Source organism: Capra hircus, chromosome 12 (genome assembly GCF_001704415.2).
Source record: "Capra hircus breed San Clemente chromosome 12, ASM170441v1, whole genome shotgun sequence".
Lineage (NCBI taxonomy): Eukaryota > Metazoa > Chordata > Mammalia > Artiodactyla > Bovidae > Capra > Capra hircus.
In genome coordinates, this window is record NC_030819.1 from 14,148,853 (window position 1) to 14,169,481 (window position 20,629).

General features: G+C 38.9%; 1 protein-coding gene across 1 annotated transcript in view; it reads left to right on the forward strand.

Moving 5' to 3' along the window:
• The window catches only part of LOC108637253 (multidrug resistance-associated protein 4-like), an 82,439-nt gene extending 61,810 nt beyond the window's left edge, over positions 1 to 20,629 (forward strand). Inside the window, 4 exon segments of the mRNA XM_018056296.1 lie at positions 388 to 560; positions 977 to 1,079; positions 13,206 to 13,340; positions 20,579 to 20,629. Of these exon segments, the coding sequence (XP_017911785.1) occupies positions 388 to 560; positions 977 to 1,079; positions 13,206 to 13,340; positions 20,579 to 20,629 (462 nt within the window).

Below are 20,629 nucleotides of genomic sequence, written 5' to 3' on the forward strand. Positions count from 1 at the left end.
GGAAGCTAGGAAAGAGATCTGGTCATCTGTTAATTACTTGTTCTTTACTTGTTAATTACTTGTCCTACCTCTTTGATCTATGGAAAGAACCAACAAGTTAGGGAAAGTATCCTGTGATCAAAAAGTTTGAAAAATATGCTAGCATGGGGGTTCCTGGTTCAAGGTTAGTGATAAGACAGAGGAACCACCCACAGAGAACTCTTTCCTGTCAAAAGCTGCTTACACCATCTTTCTCAGTGAACACTAATTTGAAGGAGCTCTCCCCATCACTTGACTGTATATGTAAGACATATAAGTCCTGAAGACTTCAAAGGTCTAATGTCTAAAAAGCTTGTCTACTTCAGTAGTAGTTAGCTTAGGAAAACGTCATTCTTTCTGTATCCACAGGTACAACTGAAAGAAGCCATCAGAGATCTTCCTGGTAAAATGGATACTAAATTAGCAGAATATGGATCGAACTTTAGCGTTGGACAGCAACAACTGGTGTGCCTTGCCAGGGCTATTCTCAGGAAAAATCGGATATTGATTATTGACAAAGCAACATCACACATGGATCCAAGGTATAGAACTGAGATCGATAAAACTTGGAATCTGGATTTTAAATATGATAAAAATGAAACACTTAGTGATTCTGAGAGAAGTTTCTAAGTACTCTCTTTGCCCCCACAGACTCTTAATAACATTAATTCCAGAAAACAAAGGAAGAAACCAAAACATCATGTCAATGTTATTATGAGGCATCCTAAGAGAGCTAGATCAGGAACTGGATAATTCCTGATAGCTTCAATTAATTTCCCATTTTTTGGTGAAAAATAGTAAATTTCTAAGGAGACGTTTTATACTTTGTTTTTGAAGAATGTGATTATATCTTAATGTATTGATTTTAATAAAAAGCATTGCAAAAATATCATGTGATATTTTTAAGCCTTAAGTCTACTCTTATTTACTGAACTAAATTCATCTTCTTTGTTTCTAGAACTGATGAGTTAATAAAAAAAATCCGTGAGAAATTTGCCCAGTGCACTGTACTGACCATTGCACACAGGTTGAGTACCATTATTGACAGTGAATGGATAATGGTAAGACCCTCATCTGTGGAATTTCAGTTTATTTCCATTTATGTTCAATTTTTCAAAGTATCTATCATTGTAAAACTTGATAGGAATCTCCAATAAGTTAATTTTCTCTTAATTTTTCCTCTCATTCCTGATAATAACTCAGGTACTTATTTATGCTTTAAGAATGTGCTACTAAATAATATATTCAGTAATTTCATATTGTCATATTGAAAGTTTATTTGAATTGTCATTATACTTTAAGATGGCCAACCATGAAAATATTGCAAATCCAAGATACATCTCCATATTTCAGAGTGGTAGGACATAGTCATTTTCTTTATGTCATGGTTGTTTCAGCATTTTTGGATTCCCTTAATCAAAAATTAGACTGCCACGAGGTTGTTGGCTGAGGTTATAGGATTTCATATTTGTTGCTGTAGGGGCCGATACAAAAAAAAAAAAAAACTAGTGAGAAAAACAAGGTATTTCAGCAGAAGGGATTTAATATAGGGAACTTGCTACATAGGAATCAGAGGGCTAGGAAAGTGAAAGGAAACATCAGGGTAGTAATTTTAGGACATAGCTACCACGTCCTAGGATTTCCAATACTAAGAACTTAGAAGCAAGGCTTTAAAGAGCTAGTGCTCAGACCTCCAGGAGGAGGTCACTGCCCAGTTGCTGGTTATATTTGTGAGGGAGCATGATGAGGCTAGTTATTCCTGAGCTGATAAAAGCTGGGAGTTGGAGTCAGGTCCCATTGCTAGGGTGATGCTGCAGGAGTAGCAGATATCACATGGACCCTTTGCTCTGCTTCTCACTTTGAATCTCCTTCTAGTACTCTCTACTGGCAGAACCTAACAAAGGGAAGCTGGCCAAAGAACCTCTGAAATGTGATTTGCAGAGATTAGTCTCAGCATCACAAATGAAAGTGCAGAAAGAAAAGTAGATGAGGGGCTGAGACACTGTAGATAAGCAATTAGCAAATATCTCACACAGTAAATCTGGACTCTGCACAGAGAGCAGGCTCTAAGCTTCAGTCTCTGATTTTAGTCTAGTATCTTTCTTCCTGGCTTAATTGGCTCTTTCTTCTTAGTAATTTAATATTTCCTCCTTAGCTTAATTCCCTTTCTTTGTCCATCCTTTTCTTTTCTATATTTTTTTCTCTGTCCTTTTGTCCTTTCCCTCTAATACCTGCTGAGTTTCAATAAAACTTAGGGTGTGGCTTTATGCAATGCTAAGGAAGTCATCCATTAAAGTAAAAACCTTTGGCTGCAAATAATCCCAAAGGAATGCAAGGTATTTTCAAGATAATCTTCAGCCTGTGACAATGAGCTGATTTCACTCATCTTATGCCAGAGTCCAGCTCTGGCAGCCAGGGAATCAGCCTGAAAGGGTTGGTGGTGTCGGCAGAAAAATGATATAGCCTCTGACTCAAAGTATGGGACTACATGTTTATTTCAAGCTTCGGGTTTTCTTTTATACTTTTACAAAAGCATTAGGTCAGAAGTGTGACATTTTCAGTTCCCCCCACCCAAATTTATTGTCTCCAGAAATCATTGTTGCCCTTCAAACAGAGTTCCTGCTTCAGCGATTCTCTCAAAATCAGCTTTACTATCTATTATTTACTTTCTCTTATGTGTACTATACTTAACTTGTGATTACATTGTAACTCATGCCGAATTCCTCAGTTTATTTCTTGTCTTTCTAAATCCTGTTTGCTCCTAGTATCTTAAGATCACTATCTCCTAAAAAGGCTTCTACTGCTGCTGCTGCTGCTAAGTCGCTTCAGTCGTGTCTGACTCTGTGCTACCCCATAGACGTCAATCCACTAGGCTCCCCTGTCCCTGGAATTCTCCAGGCAAGAGTACTGGAGTGGGGTGCCATTTCCTTCTCCAATGCATGAAAGTGAAGAGCGAAAGTGAAGTCGCTCAGTCGTGCCTGACTCTTCTCGACCCCATGGACTGCAGCCTACCAGGCTCCTCCATCCATGGGATTTTCCAGGCAAGAGTAATGGAGTGGGGTGCCATTGCCTTCTCCAAAAAGGCTTCTAGCTATTCTTAATTAGTCCTAAACCCTAAACTCAGCAAACTTCTTTTTCCATAAATACTTTCCTCACAAACAGGTCTCAGATAACAATCCTTCCCATGGCCTCAAGTTGTGGCCTATGTGCCTATCCTGGAACGTTCTTTGTAAAGATCCTTGAACAAATGTCAATGGTTTCTTTTTAGATTATTTTCTGGGCACAACTGCAGAAGGCTTTTTGCTTTCTCATGCTTCTCTCAAGAACAATAAACACCCTAACATTCTTTCCAGCCAACTCAACTGAAGAAAAGAAAGAACAAGTCAGAATCACAAGAGCTAACTCCTTCAACCCAGGTCCATGCCTGCGGGACAAGGAGAGGGGGTTGGGGGCCGTGCCTCCATTTTGTCAGTAATGCCTAACGTGGCTCCTGACAATCTTACAAATGCTATTATCACCATATCCAGCGATGCTGATTAGTGATGAAGCAAATATATAGAGATCTGCAAAATGCATAAAAAGCAAAAGATAGAGTTAAACAGGGATTTTTATAGTCCATACTAAGTAGGTAATAATCCAAAATAAACAGTCAGAATTACCTAAATGTCCTTATATCCACTGCCTCTTTTGATTTAGGCAATTTCTGGAATATCATCTACTACCCTACTTTTCATGTGTTGTCAGATGTAATCATCAGTGGGGACACTGAGTAGATACCAGACTGTCAGCACTGAGACAGTGCCTGTAGCCTCACTCCTCTAAGCTGGACGTTCACTGGAGTGAGCTCTGGGGAGACAGACAACAAGAATGGGACATCCCTAACCAAAGAGATGCTCTAGGCTCCAAGCAATGTGTCTGGTCAGCTGGACTAGAGCATTTCAATAGGAAACAAACTTATTTTCATGAGGGATGGGGTGACATTTCAAGATTGCAGGACAGAAACTCAAATTCCAGAAATGTTCAGCATTGAACATCCTTACTCCCTTTTGTGTTCTTGAATGCTTACTGGAAAAGTAACCTTTATTTCTACTTTTTAGCTGTTGTTTTCTTGCCCTCACCTCTCAGCATTTTATTTCACAGATTGTCCCAGAAGCATCCTTCTTTCACAAAAAATGAGTGATGTTGTGAAGTTTACCTTTTTTGAGTCCTTTGTCAGGCTTTAGAGGCAGCAGAACACAGATGGCTTTATCTCCAACTCATTCGGGGTCTGTTCAAATAGGACTAAGTGTATGCCAGAGATAATGTTTGGTTTTGGGTATTACTACATTGATGGTAGCAGCTTCCTTTTATTATCCAATTCTTTGAAATGCTGTCACCTTGGAGTGTATAATTGGTTAAGGAAACAGTGAAAAAGGACAGAAGTTGGCAGATGTGTCAGCCATGCCTAAGTCTTATCACTCAGCATTTGATCCACAGATGTAAAAGTTTGTATCTATCCCCTTAACCAATCAGCTCTGTTGCTATCATCAAAATATGTCATTTGTTTAATGCATTACCACCAGTATCTCCTGGTAAATTTCTGTAGCCTGAAATTTTTCCCTCTTGGTCAGTGTCTTTGAATAAAACCTTAAAGTTGCTTTACAAAGCAATTTACAACCCAGCCCCTCCCAACCATTTTAGTTTTCTCCCACTCTGCTCTCCCTCCTTCCTTTACAGCTAAAACCACACTGATGGTCTTTCAGTTCTCCAAATGCAGTGTTCACTCTTTCTTGCAACTGTGCCTTCTTTCTAGACTGTTGATGCCTTAGACTAAGGTGATAACAAAGATCTGTGTAGTCAAAGCTATGGTTTTTCCAGTAGTCATGTATAGATGTGAGCTGAATCATAAAGAAGGCTGAGCACTGAAGAACTGATGGCTTCAAATTGTGGTGCTGGAGAAGACTCTTGAGATTCCCTTGGACAGCAAGGAGATCAAAATGGTTAGTCCTAAAGGAAATCAACCCTGAATATTCATTGGAAGGACTGATGCTGAAGGTGAATCTCTAATACTTTGGCTACTGATGCAAAGAGCCAACTCATTGAAAAAGACCCTGATGCTGGGAAATATTGAAGGCAAATGGAGAAGAGGGCAGCAGAGAATGAGATGGTTAGAGAGCATCACTGACTCAATGGACATGAACCTGAGCAAACTCTGGGAGATGGTGAAGGACAGGGAAGCCTGATGTCTACAGTTCATAGGGTAACAGAGTCAGACACAACCTAGCAACTGAACAACAAAAAGCAGTGGAAATGGTAAAATGGTTGTATTTGGGATAGATAAGGAAATGGAACCAAGTGGACTGTGTGATGGATTGAACATGGGACCTGAGGGAAGAGGGATTCCCTTGTGGCTCAGCTGGTAAAGAATCCACCTGCAATATGGGAGACCTGGGTTCAGTCCCTGGGTTGGGAAGATCCCCTGGAAAAGGGCAAGGCTACCCACTCCAGTATTCTGTACTGGAGAATTCCATGGATCATACAGTCCATGAGGTCACAAAGAGTCAGACATGACTGAATGACTTTCACTTTCACTTTTCTGAGGGAAGAGAGAGGAGTCAATGCTGGTTTCTAGGTCTGGAGACTGAGCATCTGGGTGAACAGGGAAGACTGATGGAGAAGGAAGAGGTAAGGGTTTTCTTTGGAGCCTGTCGATTTTTCGACGACCAACCTTGTTTTCCATGGTGGACCTTGCCCTTCACTGTGGGGCTGCCCTTCCCACTCCTGTTGGGAGGCTTCAGTTTAGGGCTCCCTGTTTGAGGTCATCAGTGAGGTCATGGGGAAGTCCCACCAGGAGATATAAACTAGGTCACTTGTTTACATCTTGGTCTGAGCTGGTTGTAGTTGCTGACTCCTCTGGTAGAAACAGCAGGATTAGACATAAGGGGCCCAACAGGCATGCATCTCCCAGCTTGAGTTGGGGATTTATCCTCTGTGATCCATCTTCCCCAGGTGTAAACCTTATATGTTATTCTAGATTTTCTGATTATCACTTGGAAGTAATGTTCTGTGTCAAACCTTTGATTTTTTTAAGGCATTTTTCTTGTTTACTTTAGAAATACAGTTATACCCTGTTTTACTGTGTTTTGCATATACTGCTTTCTTTATTTTAAACAAACTAAAGGTTGATTGCAACCCAGTGTTGAAGGTCTTTCAGGGCCATTTTTACAATAGCATTTGCTAGTTTGAAAATTCTCACAGTATTTCAAACTTTTTCACAATCAGCTATCAATATTGGTGATGTGATCAGTGATCTTTGTTGTTACTATTGTGACTTGATGAAGGCTAAAATGATGATTAGCATTTTTGGCAATTAATTATTGTTAAGGTCTGTACTTCGTTTTTCCAAAAATAATGCTATTGCACACTTGACAGGCTATAGTATAGTGTAAACATAATTGTTGTATGCCTTGGGAAGCCAGAGAGTTTGCACGACTCAGTTTATTGTGATAGTGACATCCTTGTGGTGTGCTGAAACTGAATTCCCCAAGCCTCTGAGGGATGCCTATACATCTTTCGATACCAAAAAATTGTTCTCAAAGCTTTAAGGACAGAAAGAAAAGTCAATCTGCTACAAAGTCTAATGCTTCAGAGGATGAATGGTCAGAATTGGGAAGGGGCTGTGAAGTGACAAATGCTGATGAAGGGCATAACCAACAGTGTTATCCTCATAGAATCATGTAACTACAAGTGCTTAAAGAGTAATAATAACATAATAACATTTTGTTGCACTGGTGAATACTTCTGTGCAAAGATAGATGGATGTAATTTTGTGTGTTGTTGCTGTGCTGTGCTCAGTCGTGTCTGACTCTGAAAGGTGATACGGGGAGGAGGACTGTAGCCCTCTAGGATCCTCTGCCCACAGAGTTTTCCAGACAAGAATACTGGAATAGATTGCCATTTTCTCCTCCAGAGGATCTTCCCTACCTAGGGATCAAACCCACGTCTGTTGCTTCTCCTGCATTGGCAGGCAGATTTTTTTTTTTTTTTTTACCACTAGCACTACCAAATCAAGCAAAAGATTTATTGGGAAACAACTGTGACTTTGTTTATGTGCTGGCTCTCTAGAGGGATTTACCCAATTTTGATTCATTAAGCACCATTAATGTGTCAGGTGTAGAATTCTATTTTACAAGGATGTTCTTTCAATTTTATTAAATAGGATGTGTTTAATAATTAAAGTCACAATGATAGCTAATTTAATTTTACTGGCTCCACTGCCACAAAACAGTGGAACAAGACAAATTAGAAGTCCTCTTTCTTCTAAGACTTGCTACTGTGTCTACATTAAGGGCTTCTTCCTGTGCTCTTTAGGGTTAGCTGGTGGCTTGTGACCTGTTTTCTCTTCAGCCAGTAGCATAGGTCTTCCCTCCAGTCCCTGCTCACTACAGTCTTTGTAACATTGCAGAGTCTCTAGAAGTGTGAGCAAAGGAAGCACGTGACAATCTGCAATTGCTCTATCAGTATCCTTGCCTGTGGTCAAAGAACCAAAAGCAGGGCCAGGAAACTCAGATCCCACTCTTCTGTTCATAGGCAATCTTATGGTTTTGTAATCTCTACTTTCCTGCTCAAGTGAAACCTCTTCTTAGTATAGTTTTTTCCAGAGGAATCAAAGCCAGAAGCTGTTGTAGCATACCCACCTGGAAATGCACAAAACAGTTATTACCTACCCAGAGGTTTACTTGAACTCTATTTTTTCACCTGCAAGGAACTTTGCTTTCATAAGCCTGTGTGCTGTGCTTAGTCATTCAGTCGTGTCCAACTCTTTGCACGCTGTAGACTGTAGCCCATCAGGCTCCTCTGTCCATGATGGTTCTCCAGGCAGGAATACTGGAGTGGATAGCCTATCACTGCTCCAGAGGATCTTCCCGACCTGGGAATTGAACTGGGTTCTCCTGCATTGCAGGCAGATTTTTTACCAGCTGAGCCAAGTTAGAACATTTCAGAAGAGAAAAGCTCCTTCAAAAACAGGCCAAGAGATTTCACTCAGGTTTTCAGAGGGAACAATACCTAACGTGGAGGTAGAAATCCCAGTCAGGGAGAAAAAATACTTTTGCTAATGTGCAAACACAACAACTTTGAGAGAGTGGCTGTGGAGGTGACTGTGACCCAGTCTTCATCATTTCCTGGTAGAGAAGAATGATTTATTATTTCAAGACCTAAGAGAGGATTTTAAATTAATACTTGCCACACTCTGCAGTCACTGCGAAGACCACAGTCACACATTTTACCAATGAGGGGCCCAGCTTCCAAGATTGGATAACTCTCCCTGTGTCATCTGGCAGCCAAAATCAGAGATCTGAGGCGCAGATCTTCTTGTCTCCATTCTACCTATCCCTAAGTGGGACTTCCCTTTATTGCCTGTTGCCATATTGAAAACTGTGCCTGACATCTCTTTCTTATCAGGATTTTCCTCCACCCTGTCCTCCTCACCACATCACCCTTCAGCCACCCCATTATCACTGATGGCATTCTGCCAATGAAAATGGATTAAATTATTTTGCAGTGGGTTTATTTAATTTTTATGTCTAGGACCTGGAATATCTGCAGATCCACAGATATGGTAAACGCATCTCCACCGAGTTTATATAACTGGCTGACTCATCCAATAGAATGTGTGTGTGTGTGTGTGTGTGTGTGTGTGTGTGTGTGTGTGTGTGTGTTTTAACCTACTGGAGAGTGACAAGGAATTTGAGGTTGGCATTTCCAGAGAGATCTTGGGGTTGAGGGATTGCTATAACAACAATGTGAGTGTGTGCTTTAGTTTATAGTTTAACTTGTGTTACAAGAAGAGTTGGGAACACAGGGGGAGATTACAGGAAATTTTCTTACAGGTGGGCTTCCCTGGTGACTTAGCTGGTAAAGAATCTGCCTGCAATGCAGGAGACCTGGGTTCGATCTTTGGGTTGGGAAGATCCCCTGGAAAAGGGAACGGCTATCCACTCCAGTATTCTGGCCTGGAGAACTCTGTGGACTATAGTCCTCGGGGTTGCAAAGAGTCAGACGTGACTGAATGACTTTCACTTTTTATAGGTATAAAGGATGCTAAAATTCAAAGTTATATATCTTTCTGTACATAAAGATAATTTGAAATTGCTTTATGTTTACTTGTTCTGAAATATCTAGAATCTTTGATCAAACAAGTAAATGTATAGGCTGAGTTGGTAAAATTCTATTCCTGGCCTTTTGTAAAGTCTGTATTTCAGTGCAGCTCTTGTATCCCCTGAGATGAGACTTGACCACACTGCACTCTATTGCTTTAACTCCCCTTCCTCTCTGACTGTCCCTTTTCTCCTTTCTATTTTCTGGTATTTTCCATAAATGAGTTTGAAGCCTCCATCTCCAGCCCTGGTTTGACCCTCCTTCTTTTCCCCTCTCTCCCTGTTGTCCTCAGCCATCAACCTGAGGCATGTGGTCATCCAGGTCCACATCCCTCATCCTGTAATCCCTGTATCCCCTGCCTTAACTGTTTCCTGTGATAGCTGGACTCATTCCCTCCTTGAGCTCACCCTGTAGTCTTGACAAACCACAGCACTGGGCGCTTACCCAGTCATGCCCTGAATTTAGTTTCTTTTATATTTAACTTTTAACCAGCATATATTATATGCCTATTGCCTCCCATGTACAATGCCAGGGCCCTGAGCTGCAACAGTGAGCAAGGGAAGCCATATAACCCTGCCCTTGAGGATCTGCCAGGCTCACCTCCATTTCTGTAGGTCCTTGTTGTTCCCTGTCTGGAATGAGCTCTGTTCAGTCACTTACCCTCCTTTCTGCATGTTCATATCTACACATTCTTCAAGGCCCAGTTCACTGACCTCTGTCTTTCTTGAAGCTCATTCTCACAGCCTCTGGCCAGAAGTAATCACATTTACTACAAGATTCCTCCTTGTGGTGCTTTTTATCTTGCATTATAGACACTTGAAGATTTGCTTCTTGCTCTCCTCTCAGTACAGGCTTCCTGAAGGCAGGGGCTGTGACTTACTTGTGTTTGTCTCTTCCACAGCACCGTGTGTAATGCCATCAATGCAGTTAAATATAAAATGTTTACTGAATAAATTCAGAGATTAATGAAAATTTACTTACATTACATCCAAAATACTATGTAACTTGCTCTTTAATAATCTTAAAAGTTAAATAAAATTGGTTTTCTCTTTCTGTGAGTATATACAAGGCACTCAATAAATAATTTGAGCCTGAATATAATAAAATTGCACTGGAAAGTAGACAGAGGAAATGTTTACGATTGTAGGCATATTTTCTTAAAAAAACTATATTTATTTATAAGGTATATAATAATATAGGGCTTCCCTGGTGGCTCAGATGGTAAAGAATCTGCCTACAATGCAGGAGACCTGGGTCCAATCCCTGGGTTGGAAGATTCCCTGAAGTAGGGATACCTTATAATATATGGATATCTTAGAATACTATACAGTATTTATTTAGAAGGCTATCTTAGAAAATTGAACGTTAAAATTTTCATGCCCCTTCTTTTACTTCTGATAATAAGTTATCTAATGATATCTTTCACTGGTAGTTTACATGGGAAAGAAGGAATGAAAGTTCAGACCTGCATTCAAATCCCAGCTATGCCATCGACTGATTCTGTCGCCTTGGCTGAGTTACTCAGTCTTCATTTTTGGCTGTGAACTTCCTAATAGACTGCCTTGTTCACCTTTGAGTCTCCCATTTCTAGAGCAGTGCTCTAGTGATAGATACTCAGTACTTACAGGATGGATGGATGAGGAGGATGAAAGGAAATAAGGAAGGAATAATAAATGGAAGAGTGGATTCATGGAAATTTTGTACATTGTTTGTCTACTCTATCTTGAGAACTAACAGTAACAGTTATAAAGCATGTTACATGATAAATCCTCAGTTCACAGCTAATTTTATCTTGCTTTTCAAATCCAAAGACTGCTATTTTAATAATGGGGTGCTTTCCTTGACCTTATAGTCACCATGGTGTTTGTTACTTTTGAGTCTGTCCATTTGGGGTGTATCCATAATGCAGTTCACTTTAAAGTACTATATTTGTTTCACTGCATATCAAAAGAGTATCAATGAGGTATATTGTGTTTTACATTCTAAAGTGTTATCTTTTAGAAGTTAAAATTTAAGTTCTAACAAATTTTCAAGCCCTATAATAGATTATAACAATTTTGCCACTCCCCTCCAATGTTGAAAACTCCCCTTGAAAATATAATGCAGGCCTTTAAGTTACTAAGGTTTATAAAGCTCAAACTATTTTGACCAAATGATCTTTCTGCCATTATGTTGTTAGTCCTATTGCTTTTTGAGAGTATTAACTTTTTTCTGGCTTTGATTTTTTAAATAACTAGTTGAGATGATGAGAACTACTCATCTCAGTGGCATTCATGTGATTTAGACAATATGAGAGAAATGGAAAAATTTGTATTCATTCAAATTTAAATAAATAAAAAGTTGGACAGAGATAATATATGAGTAATGCTTCCATTAAGATATATATAAAATCTTTATGGTCAGAAAACTCTTTTCCACCAACTCTCAATACGAGATTTTTTAAAGTTGTTACTTTTGCTGAAGGTAAATTTGTTCACTGTATGAAATAATTCAATTTACTTATTTATTGCTACTTAGTCTTCAGCATGAGAGAGACCTATGTTTTAAAATTGCATTTCTTCTTCTTCATCGTCTGGAGGAGTAGTTATGTTTGGTCATACTAGTATAGTTCAGTCACTTAGTCGTGTCTGACTCTTTGCGACCCCATGAACTGCAGCACTCCAGGCTTCCCTGTCCACCACCAACTCCTGGATGGTCATGCTATGCTTAAGTAAATTGCATATTCAGGACATCTAAACTGATGCAGTAAATTATAGGACATTTAAAATATTATGTGGATGTGGCAGATTCAATTATTCTTGGATTCCTTTGAGAAAGTCACTGTTAGCAGTGATTCACAGTAGTAAACAAATAAATAACAAGAAAATGTCCTTTATGACACTTAATAAACATTTCTAACTGCCCTGAGACAGAACTAATTTAAATACCTAGATGTAGAAAACAACCTGTGTCTTGCTTACAGTTTCACGTTTTTCTCTTAAGGTGCATTTACTCTAAAGATGATCTTAATGGAGTAGCACTTAATATCAGAACTGTTTTCGTAGGTACATCATTTGGGCCAATTGTTTCAAATTCTTTCTTCCCTCTGAAACTGTGAACCAAAGCCACTAATTAGTAGAAAAGCAGAGTTATGAGTCTCTTCCTTTTCCTCCAATTAGTGGACAGATTAATGAGCAATAATATAAGTGAAAGGCAGGCAACTGAAGAAAAGAACAGAAACAAAGAAAGACAATTTTTGAAAATGATTCAGATCCTCCGGAGCTCAGATTGGGCTGCACCTGTGTGCTCTGCAGGCCGTGATCACTAAATTTGAAACTCAATTTCTTAACTGTGTCTTTAGCCTTATCCAAAGAGAAAACTGGATTTCTAGAGATTTCTTCTGTGTAAAGAAATTCTGCTAAAGCTTCTTAGATAGCAGTTCTTTTTTTTTTTTGCCAACTTTTCACTTTCAGAAGAATAAACTACAACCACAGCCAACTTCAAGAAGCATCTTAATCTCTCTAGGGATTCTGGCTCTCTTGGCAGCTAACATAATCGAGGACTCTAAAGAAATTCCAGGAGCATTTACTTTTACCCCTAATGTTGCTCAGGTTCTGTCAGACCAACTTGACAATTAATTTGCTATCAAGTCACTGCCATCTGGTTGTATGACATCAACCTACTTTTTAGCTAAATTGTCTGATATTTTTAAATCAAGAAATTTCCCAACTCTGAATGTCTATATAAATAGAGCTCAGAGTCTGAGCTAAAAGCACTAATAATTACAACCCCAGATACCCTGGGCAGAATATAAAATACTACAGACTTCTGAGGGCCTGTAACCATAGTCTAAAACTTTCATTTTCGTCCTTTTCCTGTAACATTATAACACAAAAGATTAGATTAGGTCTGCTTAGTAAAACTGGGTAAGCAAACCATTTAAACACCAGCTAGGCCTACCACCAAAATTGATTCTAATTCTTCCTCTCCTGCCCCTTTGCAAAATATTGTCTGAACTATATTACTGCAAAACATTGTACACTAATAAGTTTCTTTCTGCTGACTAACAGGTTTTGGATTCAGGGAGAATGAAAGAATATGGCCGTCCGTATGATTTGCTACAAAACACAAACAGTCTGTTTTATAAGATGGTGCAACAACTGGGTGAGGCCGAGGCCGCTGCTCTTACTGAAAGAGCAGAACAGGTGAGCCTGCTGCAGGGAGTTGTGGTTGAAGTTTGTCTCCAGGGTTCACTTCTCACAATCTCCACTAGGGGTCTGATAACAAGGACTCTGTGCCCTTTCAATCAGAAGCCTCCAGAAACAAAAGCCTCATGACTGGGTTTTAATAGGTCCCAGGTGGAAGGGATCTGAGAAAGTGAGGCAGAAGAACCTAAGTAACTTCTCAGAGTCCCAGGTTAGAAAATGTTAGTAATCTTTTAATTAATAACCTCTCTGCCTCCTGAGTTACCATATTCACTGAATTAAATGTGCCTCGAAAATCCCATGGACAGAGGAGCCTAGTGGGCTGCAGTCTATGGGGTTGCTAAGAGTTGGACACGACTGAGCGACTTCACTTTCCCTTTTCACTTTCATGCATTGGAGAAGGAAATGGCAACCCACTCCAGTGTTCTTGCCTAGAATATCCCAGGGATTTTGGAGCCTGGTGGGCTGCCATCTATGGGGTTGCACAGAGTTGAACACAACTGAAGTGACTTAGCAGCAGCAGCAGCATCTTCGACCCTGGGCTTCTTTAAAGATAAAATCAGAAGATTCACAAACGGGACTCCAAGAGGTTTTGTTTTCATCTTTCAAGCAGGGTGGTGCTGCTACTAAGGGACCACATCTCTGGGCAGCATTACATAATCATGTCCAACACTTAGCTCAGTGAGCTTTCAACCTGCAGTTTGTAGCATCAGTTAATTCCTGTGAGGTTTCATTGTCTCATTTCACAAATAAGGCAGCTGATGCAGAGAGAATTTAAGTGATTTTTTCCAGGGTCAGCAGTGGTCCCAGGAGAGAGAGGTGAGACTGGGCTGGTCCATCCCAGGCTCAGCCCATCCACAAGAACTCTGCTAGTAACCATTCAGATGTCTCAACTCCCTTCATAACTTGCCCTGTGGGGAAAAAATGTCTTCTCTCACTTGTGTTGTCAGCCAGTGTGGTCTACACCTTGGCAACAGATGAGAGAAAGAAAGGTCAGAACAATGGCTCTACAAACAGGAAGCTAGGTCTCAGCATTCAGTTTCAAGTATTTCAGACTGCCAAGTAAGGGCCATTTTGGTTAGAAGTTGCTAAGAATAGCATTTTCTTTATAAAAAATTACATTGAGAAGGGCTATGGGGAAAAGAATCAACTGATTTAGGGAGTACTTTCAAACAGTAGAAAGTGAAATGTATTTCCTTTTGTTCTTTTGGCTGGTCTTAGTTTCACCAAGAGAGTACATGAATATATAACAACACAAAATGCGGCTAGCTTAAAAAAAAAAAAAAAAAAAAAAAAGGAGGAGGAGGGAGATAATATGCAATGAGCCACCAGAAGACCTTATTTTTAAACCCTTGCATTATAATGGAAATAGCCTCAGATCATCCAGTAGGTAAAAGAAATTTTGCAGAATTTCTGATTTTTCTCTTTAAATGACATTTTAATATTTAACATTTCATATACAGTGTTGCTTGGGCAGTAGCAAATATGCAAGCAACAAGAGAAAAAGAAAGTATACTTATTATGAAGGTGGATGTCTTAGTGCTATTCTGTTTCATGTATGATATCCACTGTCTCTCATGATAACTTTGTTGATAGGACTTACTAATGTATTTGGAGCCAGATTTTATCAAATAAATCTAGAATCATTATGTCCAAGCGACCCAGCTTGGTATGTGAGTCAGCCTCAGATAGACAGGACATTTTAAAGACTCAAAGCTTTTCACATTCTTGTTTGGGGGAATAAAATGACTATTGAAGTGCTTTTACAACCAAACACACTTTGAGATAAGAAAGAGCTCACAAACCTTGACATCATTTCATTTTGTTCAGTACATCTGTCAAGAAACTGAGATATGATACAGTTACTAAAATCTGATGATTGTGAGCAGAGAAACTTGACAACATTTCATTTCCTTTATGTTCTGGTGATGCATTTGTCAGAAAACCCATATCTCTTCCAGTTCAGCTAGTAATTTGGTAGAATTCAAGAACTCAGAGGCCTGGCAAGGACCTGCCCTGTTATTTGGTATCATCTTCCGTTTTAGAGAAGTTGTTTGGTAGAGTCATTGTTAAAGATTTTGATTCTCTTTTCATTCTTGGGACCCACTATCCACAGATCACATTCTGAAGGCCCCATACCTGTTTTCAATGGAAATTAAATGCCAGGATATTTCATACATATTTGCCAGCATTTCAATGCTTATCAATCAGATTTTTTTACAAAATACAGGATTGCATTCTGATGTTAACATCCAAATCGATTATTGCTCATTTTTGTGTGAAAATGACAAACTTTTATGCAGCTTTCCCAGCCTCTTTATCACCCTGTTTATAACTTATCTCCAGGTTTTGAGTCAGTAAAATGATTTTGCTTTTTAATTAATCTAGTAACAAAGCATATCTGTGAATCAGAACAATCAGAACTCTAGTCAGTCTACAGGTTGTTTGACATTAAGCTCAGCCCCACTGACGTTTTTAATGGAGCTTCTTCCTCCACAGAATAAATAAATGCCTGGTTTTTTCAATTATGCCTCCACTAGTGGTATGTGCTTCACATGAAGACATGGAGATAGATGTGCGTTGCCTTAGGATGGAGGATTTTAAAACTTTTAAACATGTTGTTTTTATTTGTCTTTTCCCCCTTCAGATACACTTCAAAAAAAAAAATTGCCAGATATCATAGTGAACTTGTGGCTATGAATGCTTCCAGTGGATGACCCTTAACCACAACAATTTTCACGTCAGCACCATGATCCTACCATGATGTCAAGTTTATTTCAAAGACATTTTCCCAATAGTTTTTGCACTTCATAAGCTATATTGTACTTATTAAAAAAAAAAAAAACAGTAACAAATAGTTACACAAAAAAATGTTTGTTTGGACCTTTTGCTCCAACTTCACTCAATTATTTCTAGCCTTTTATTTACATGTTAACCTATTTGTTTTCTTACCCAAATCAGATATTCAGGCTACCAGTTCAGCTGTCTACCAGGTTTTGTACTGTGAGAGACTTTATAACCAAAACTCACTTTCTAAGGTATAATACATAGTTATCACAGATATTTTTATTCTTTCCAAAATTATACATTACTTTCCAACTGTATCAGGAATTATGTTTATTAGAAGACTATAAAATTGCCATCTTGTCTCATCATTTTCTTTAACAGAATTAGGCTGTGTTATTCTATCCAAAGACCTCTAAATAAAATAGTAGAGATAAAACTAATATGAAAAAGAATAATTATGGTTTAGTTTAAGTAAGAGAGGAGAGAGGTTCTCTCCACCAAATTAAAAGATGTAGTTAAAATACAGAAGAACAATAATTGGTTATATGTTCCAGAATAGAAAATAGAGAAATGTGCTATCAGGAGCCTTATAAGTGATTTGGTAATGGACATTTATATGATCATTGATCATCTTCTGGATGGAAGATTTTATTATATTTTATTTTTTTATATTTTTTACTGTGGTAAAATATATATAACATAAAATTTGCCATTATAACCTTTTAAAACATATAATTCAGGTACATTAATCACATTCATACTGCTATGCAACCATTACCATCTAGTTTGTGTTTGGTAATTATTCTAGGAGTATTCAGTTTGTTATTTCAGCAGTCATTTTTGGTTTTATTTCTCTAGGAATTAATCTATACCCTGTGAGTCTTGAGCTTGATTGGTATATTACTTATATTATGTGTTTTATTTCTATAGCATCTATAATTGTGTTCTTTTTTGCTTTTTCATTTTCTTTTAAATGGTTTTCTTTTTTTCTTGAATAAGCTTGCATGACATTTTCTTATTAATTTTCATAGTATCCATTTTTTTGGCTTGATTGACCTTTTATGGTTTTCTATTTTCTAACTCATCATATTATGTTTTCTTTCCTTCAGCTTTTCTTTGAGATTTTTTTCTCTAAATTTTTGAATTGGAAACATTAATTTTTAACTTAATTTTTTTCCTATATGAGTACATACAGTCTAAGTCTTGTAGCTGTAATCTATAAGTCTTGGTACTTAGAACTAATAATCATAATTTTGTGTATTTCTAATTTCTAATTTAATTAAATACATCTTTTACCCATGAATTATTCATAAGTATAATGCTCTCTAAACCTAATTTCAATGACTTTTTTCTATTAGACTTAACCAAGTGAATTGTTTACATTCAATCTTTTTTTTTGTAACCTATAAAAAGGCAGTTTAATATAGTTCAACATAATTGATTTCTTTTGTTATTAATATATAACAATTTCATTTTGACCAGAGAACATTAAATTGAGGTTTAGATTAAGGATTTTAAACCAAAGGTAACCACATTCACAATGAAGTCCTTGTTTCTACCATTTTCTATTCTATTTGGGGGGTTGAAATGTTATATGTATATAACCAGTAATTTTCAAATAAAACTTCTCAAATACTAGGATTTTGTTGTTGTTGTTAATGTACTGCAGACTGGTTCTCTGGGATGCAGACTCAGACAGACTTTAGTGTTGGGATGTGTATTAGAGGTGCCCTTAGACTCAGCATTTGTAGAATCAGGGAGGACAGATTAGGGCAGAGGAAAACATCAAGCTGAATCACTGACCAGCTGACCTTAGCGGACTCCATGTGGTGTCTGGAGTGAAGATGGCCTTCAGGGTTGTCCTGACATGTCCACTGGCCAGGCCTTTATGCCTCCACCTGGATAGGTCATTGAACGCGGTCTGCCCCCAGAGGGGCTAGTAGTTTAAGGTTGCCCACTGGCAGCGCTTCCAGAGCAGTTGAACAATGAATCCTTGAAGGGGAGTCTGGACAGCATGTCTCCATGTCTCCCCATGCCATGTATCACAGCTCCAGAGGTAGGTGATTAGAATCTACTGTGGTGGGAAACACTTAGTGATTGATGTTTAAGTCAAAATGATGACTGAGTGATTCTCTTCAATACCCTGTGGTCTAAAAAAGAGCAGGAGACCCATATAGGAGAGATAGCCTCATTGTCTAGTGTAAGTCCAGGTGTCACCTCTTCTAGGAAGTCACCTGAAGATCAGTCCTCATCCTAGGTAGTTTGTATTTTTGTTATACCTTACCATATGTCTTTTGTTTAAAAGAACTATACTTGATTTGGTGGCCTGTTACTGCTATCTTATGATACTTAACTTTTAAACAAGGGACCCTATTCTTTCCATTTTGTACTGGGCCCTTTAAATTATGTAGTCTGTCCTGACTATGAGTTCTTAGGTGGTCCATTTTCTCCATAAACCATGAGCTTCTAAATAAAGACTTGAAACCTTTTCACTTTTTAACTACATGTTGCAGCACAGTGTCTGTCACACTGGGCGTGATCAATAAATGTTTGCTGAATGACTATTAACTAAGAACAATCCTTCCTTCTAAACTTTATGATTTTTAAATTTTAAGAGGTAGCCTGGGATAACAGAAAGCCCTGGTTTTGGAGTCAGTCATACAGATCTGCATGTTAGTTGTTTCTCTGTCGCTTGCTAGCAGTGTGGGTGTCCAAAGAATGTATTGTCCAAAGTGGGACACCTGAGAGTGAAAGGAAAGCAGTAACCAGCCAAGATATCAGGTCAATAAGCTAGCACCATCCTTGGCAAAATGGGCTCTGGTCACCCTATAGCCATATAACCTTAGGTACATGCTTGGGTAAGTGTCTCAACCTCTGAATTTTAGCTTCTTCACCAGGAAAATGAATACAGTTCCTGCCCTTGAATCATTTCTTTGGTTGGGATGGTAGATGGACCAACAGCATCCAAAGACACAGAGTGGAGTCTTTGACTACACTGATTGTTAGTCTCTACTGGAGGAGAGCAGGATATGTGTGGATGAAAGTAGGTTGGAGACCAGGAAGGTGTATTTGAGACAGTCGTCATCTGATGGCCTAAACCAAACTGTTCTTCCTTCATATGTAGTTAACATAAGCACAGAGGGAGGAGGACAAGCTCTAGAATCAGCCTTCCAGGGACAAATACTGGCTCCTGGACAGCATATTAAGAATTGGAGACATTGCCAACAAAAATCTATATAGTCAAAGCTATGTGTTTTACAGTAGTCATGTATGGGTGTGAGAGCTGGACAATAAAAAAGACTGAGTGCTGAAGAATTGATGCTTTTGAACTGTGGAGTTGAAGAAGACTCTTGAGAGTCCCTTGTATTGCAAGGGAATCAAACCAGTCCATCCTAAAGGAAATCAACCCTGAATATTCACTGGAAGGACTGATGCTGAAGCTGAAGCTCCAATACTTTGGCCACCTGATGCGAAGAGCCGGTTCATTGGAAAAGACTCTGATGCTGGGAAAGATTGAAGTCAGGAGAAGTGGATGACAGAGGACCAGATGGTTGGATGGCATCACCAACTCAATGAACGAGTTTGAGCAAACTCTAGGAGATATTGAAGGACAGGGAAGCATAACATGCTGCCGTCTATGAGGTCACAAAGAACTGGACATGGCTGATAGACTGAACAATAACAGCACTGTGGGTTGGGTTTGGATACAAGTACTGCTACCTGTTAATCATGAGCTCTTAAGTTTGAAAAGCCCACTGTGCTTCAGTTTCTTTGTCTGAAAGTTGAGATAAGAACAGCACAATCTTGGAGGATTGTTGCAAAGATTAAATAGGACAGTGACACAATGTAGTTTGTGCATTAGTGCTGGTCCATGAACTATTTGTAACTAGGTCTGCAATAAATACAGGAAATTCAAGAAAGATAGACATGTGCAGCAATCTGCTATAGCAGTGACACCCACGCACTCATGATGGCTGGGATCCCGAACAGGCCAGAGACCAGTGTGAGTGCTGTACTTGAAAGGGAAGATACACATGATTGAGATGCACATTAGCCGAGCACAGTGGGATCATTGATTAGTTTGCAGTGGGTTAGGTGGGAAAGAATTTGCCTGCAATGCAGGAGACTAGGGTTTGATCCCTGAGTTGAGAAGACCCTTTGAAGGAGGAAATGGCAACACACTCTAATATTTTTGCCTGGGAAATTCCATTTACAGAGGAGCCTGGTGGGCTACAGTCCATGGAGTTGCAAAGAGTAGGACATGACTAAGCGTGCATGCATTAGTAATGCTTCCTAAGACCCACTTGGCTTGACATTGCAGTATGTCTGGCTCTAGGTGAGTGATCACACCATTGTGCTTATCTGGGTCATTAAGACCTTTTTTATACATTTCTTCTGTGTATTCTTGCCACCTCTTCTTAATCTCTTCTGCTTGTTAGATTCTCTTGCAGCTGAAGATGGAAAAGTTCTACACAGGCAGCAAAAACCAGACCTGGAGCTGA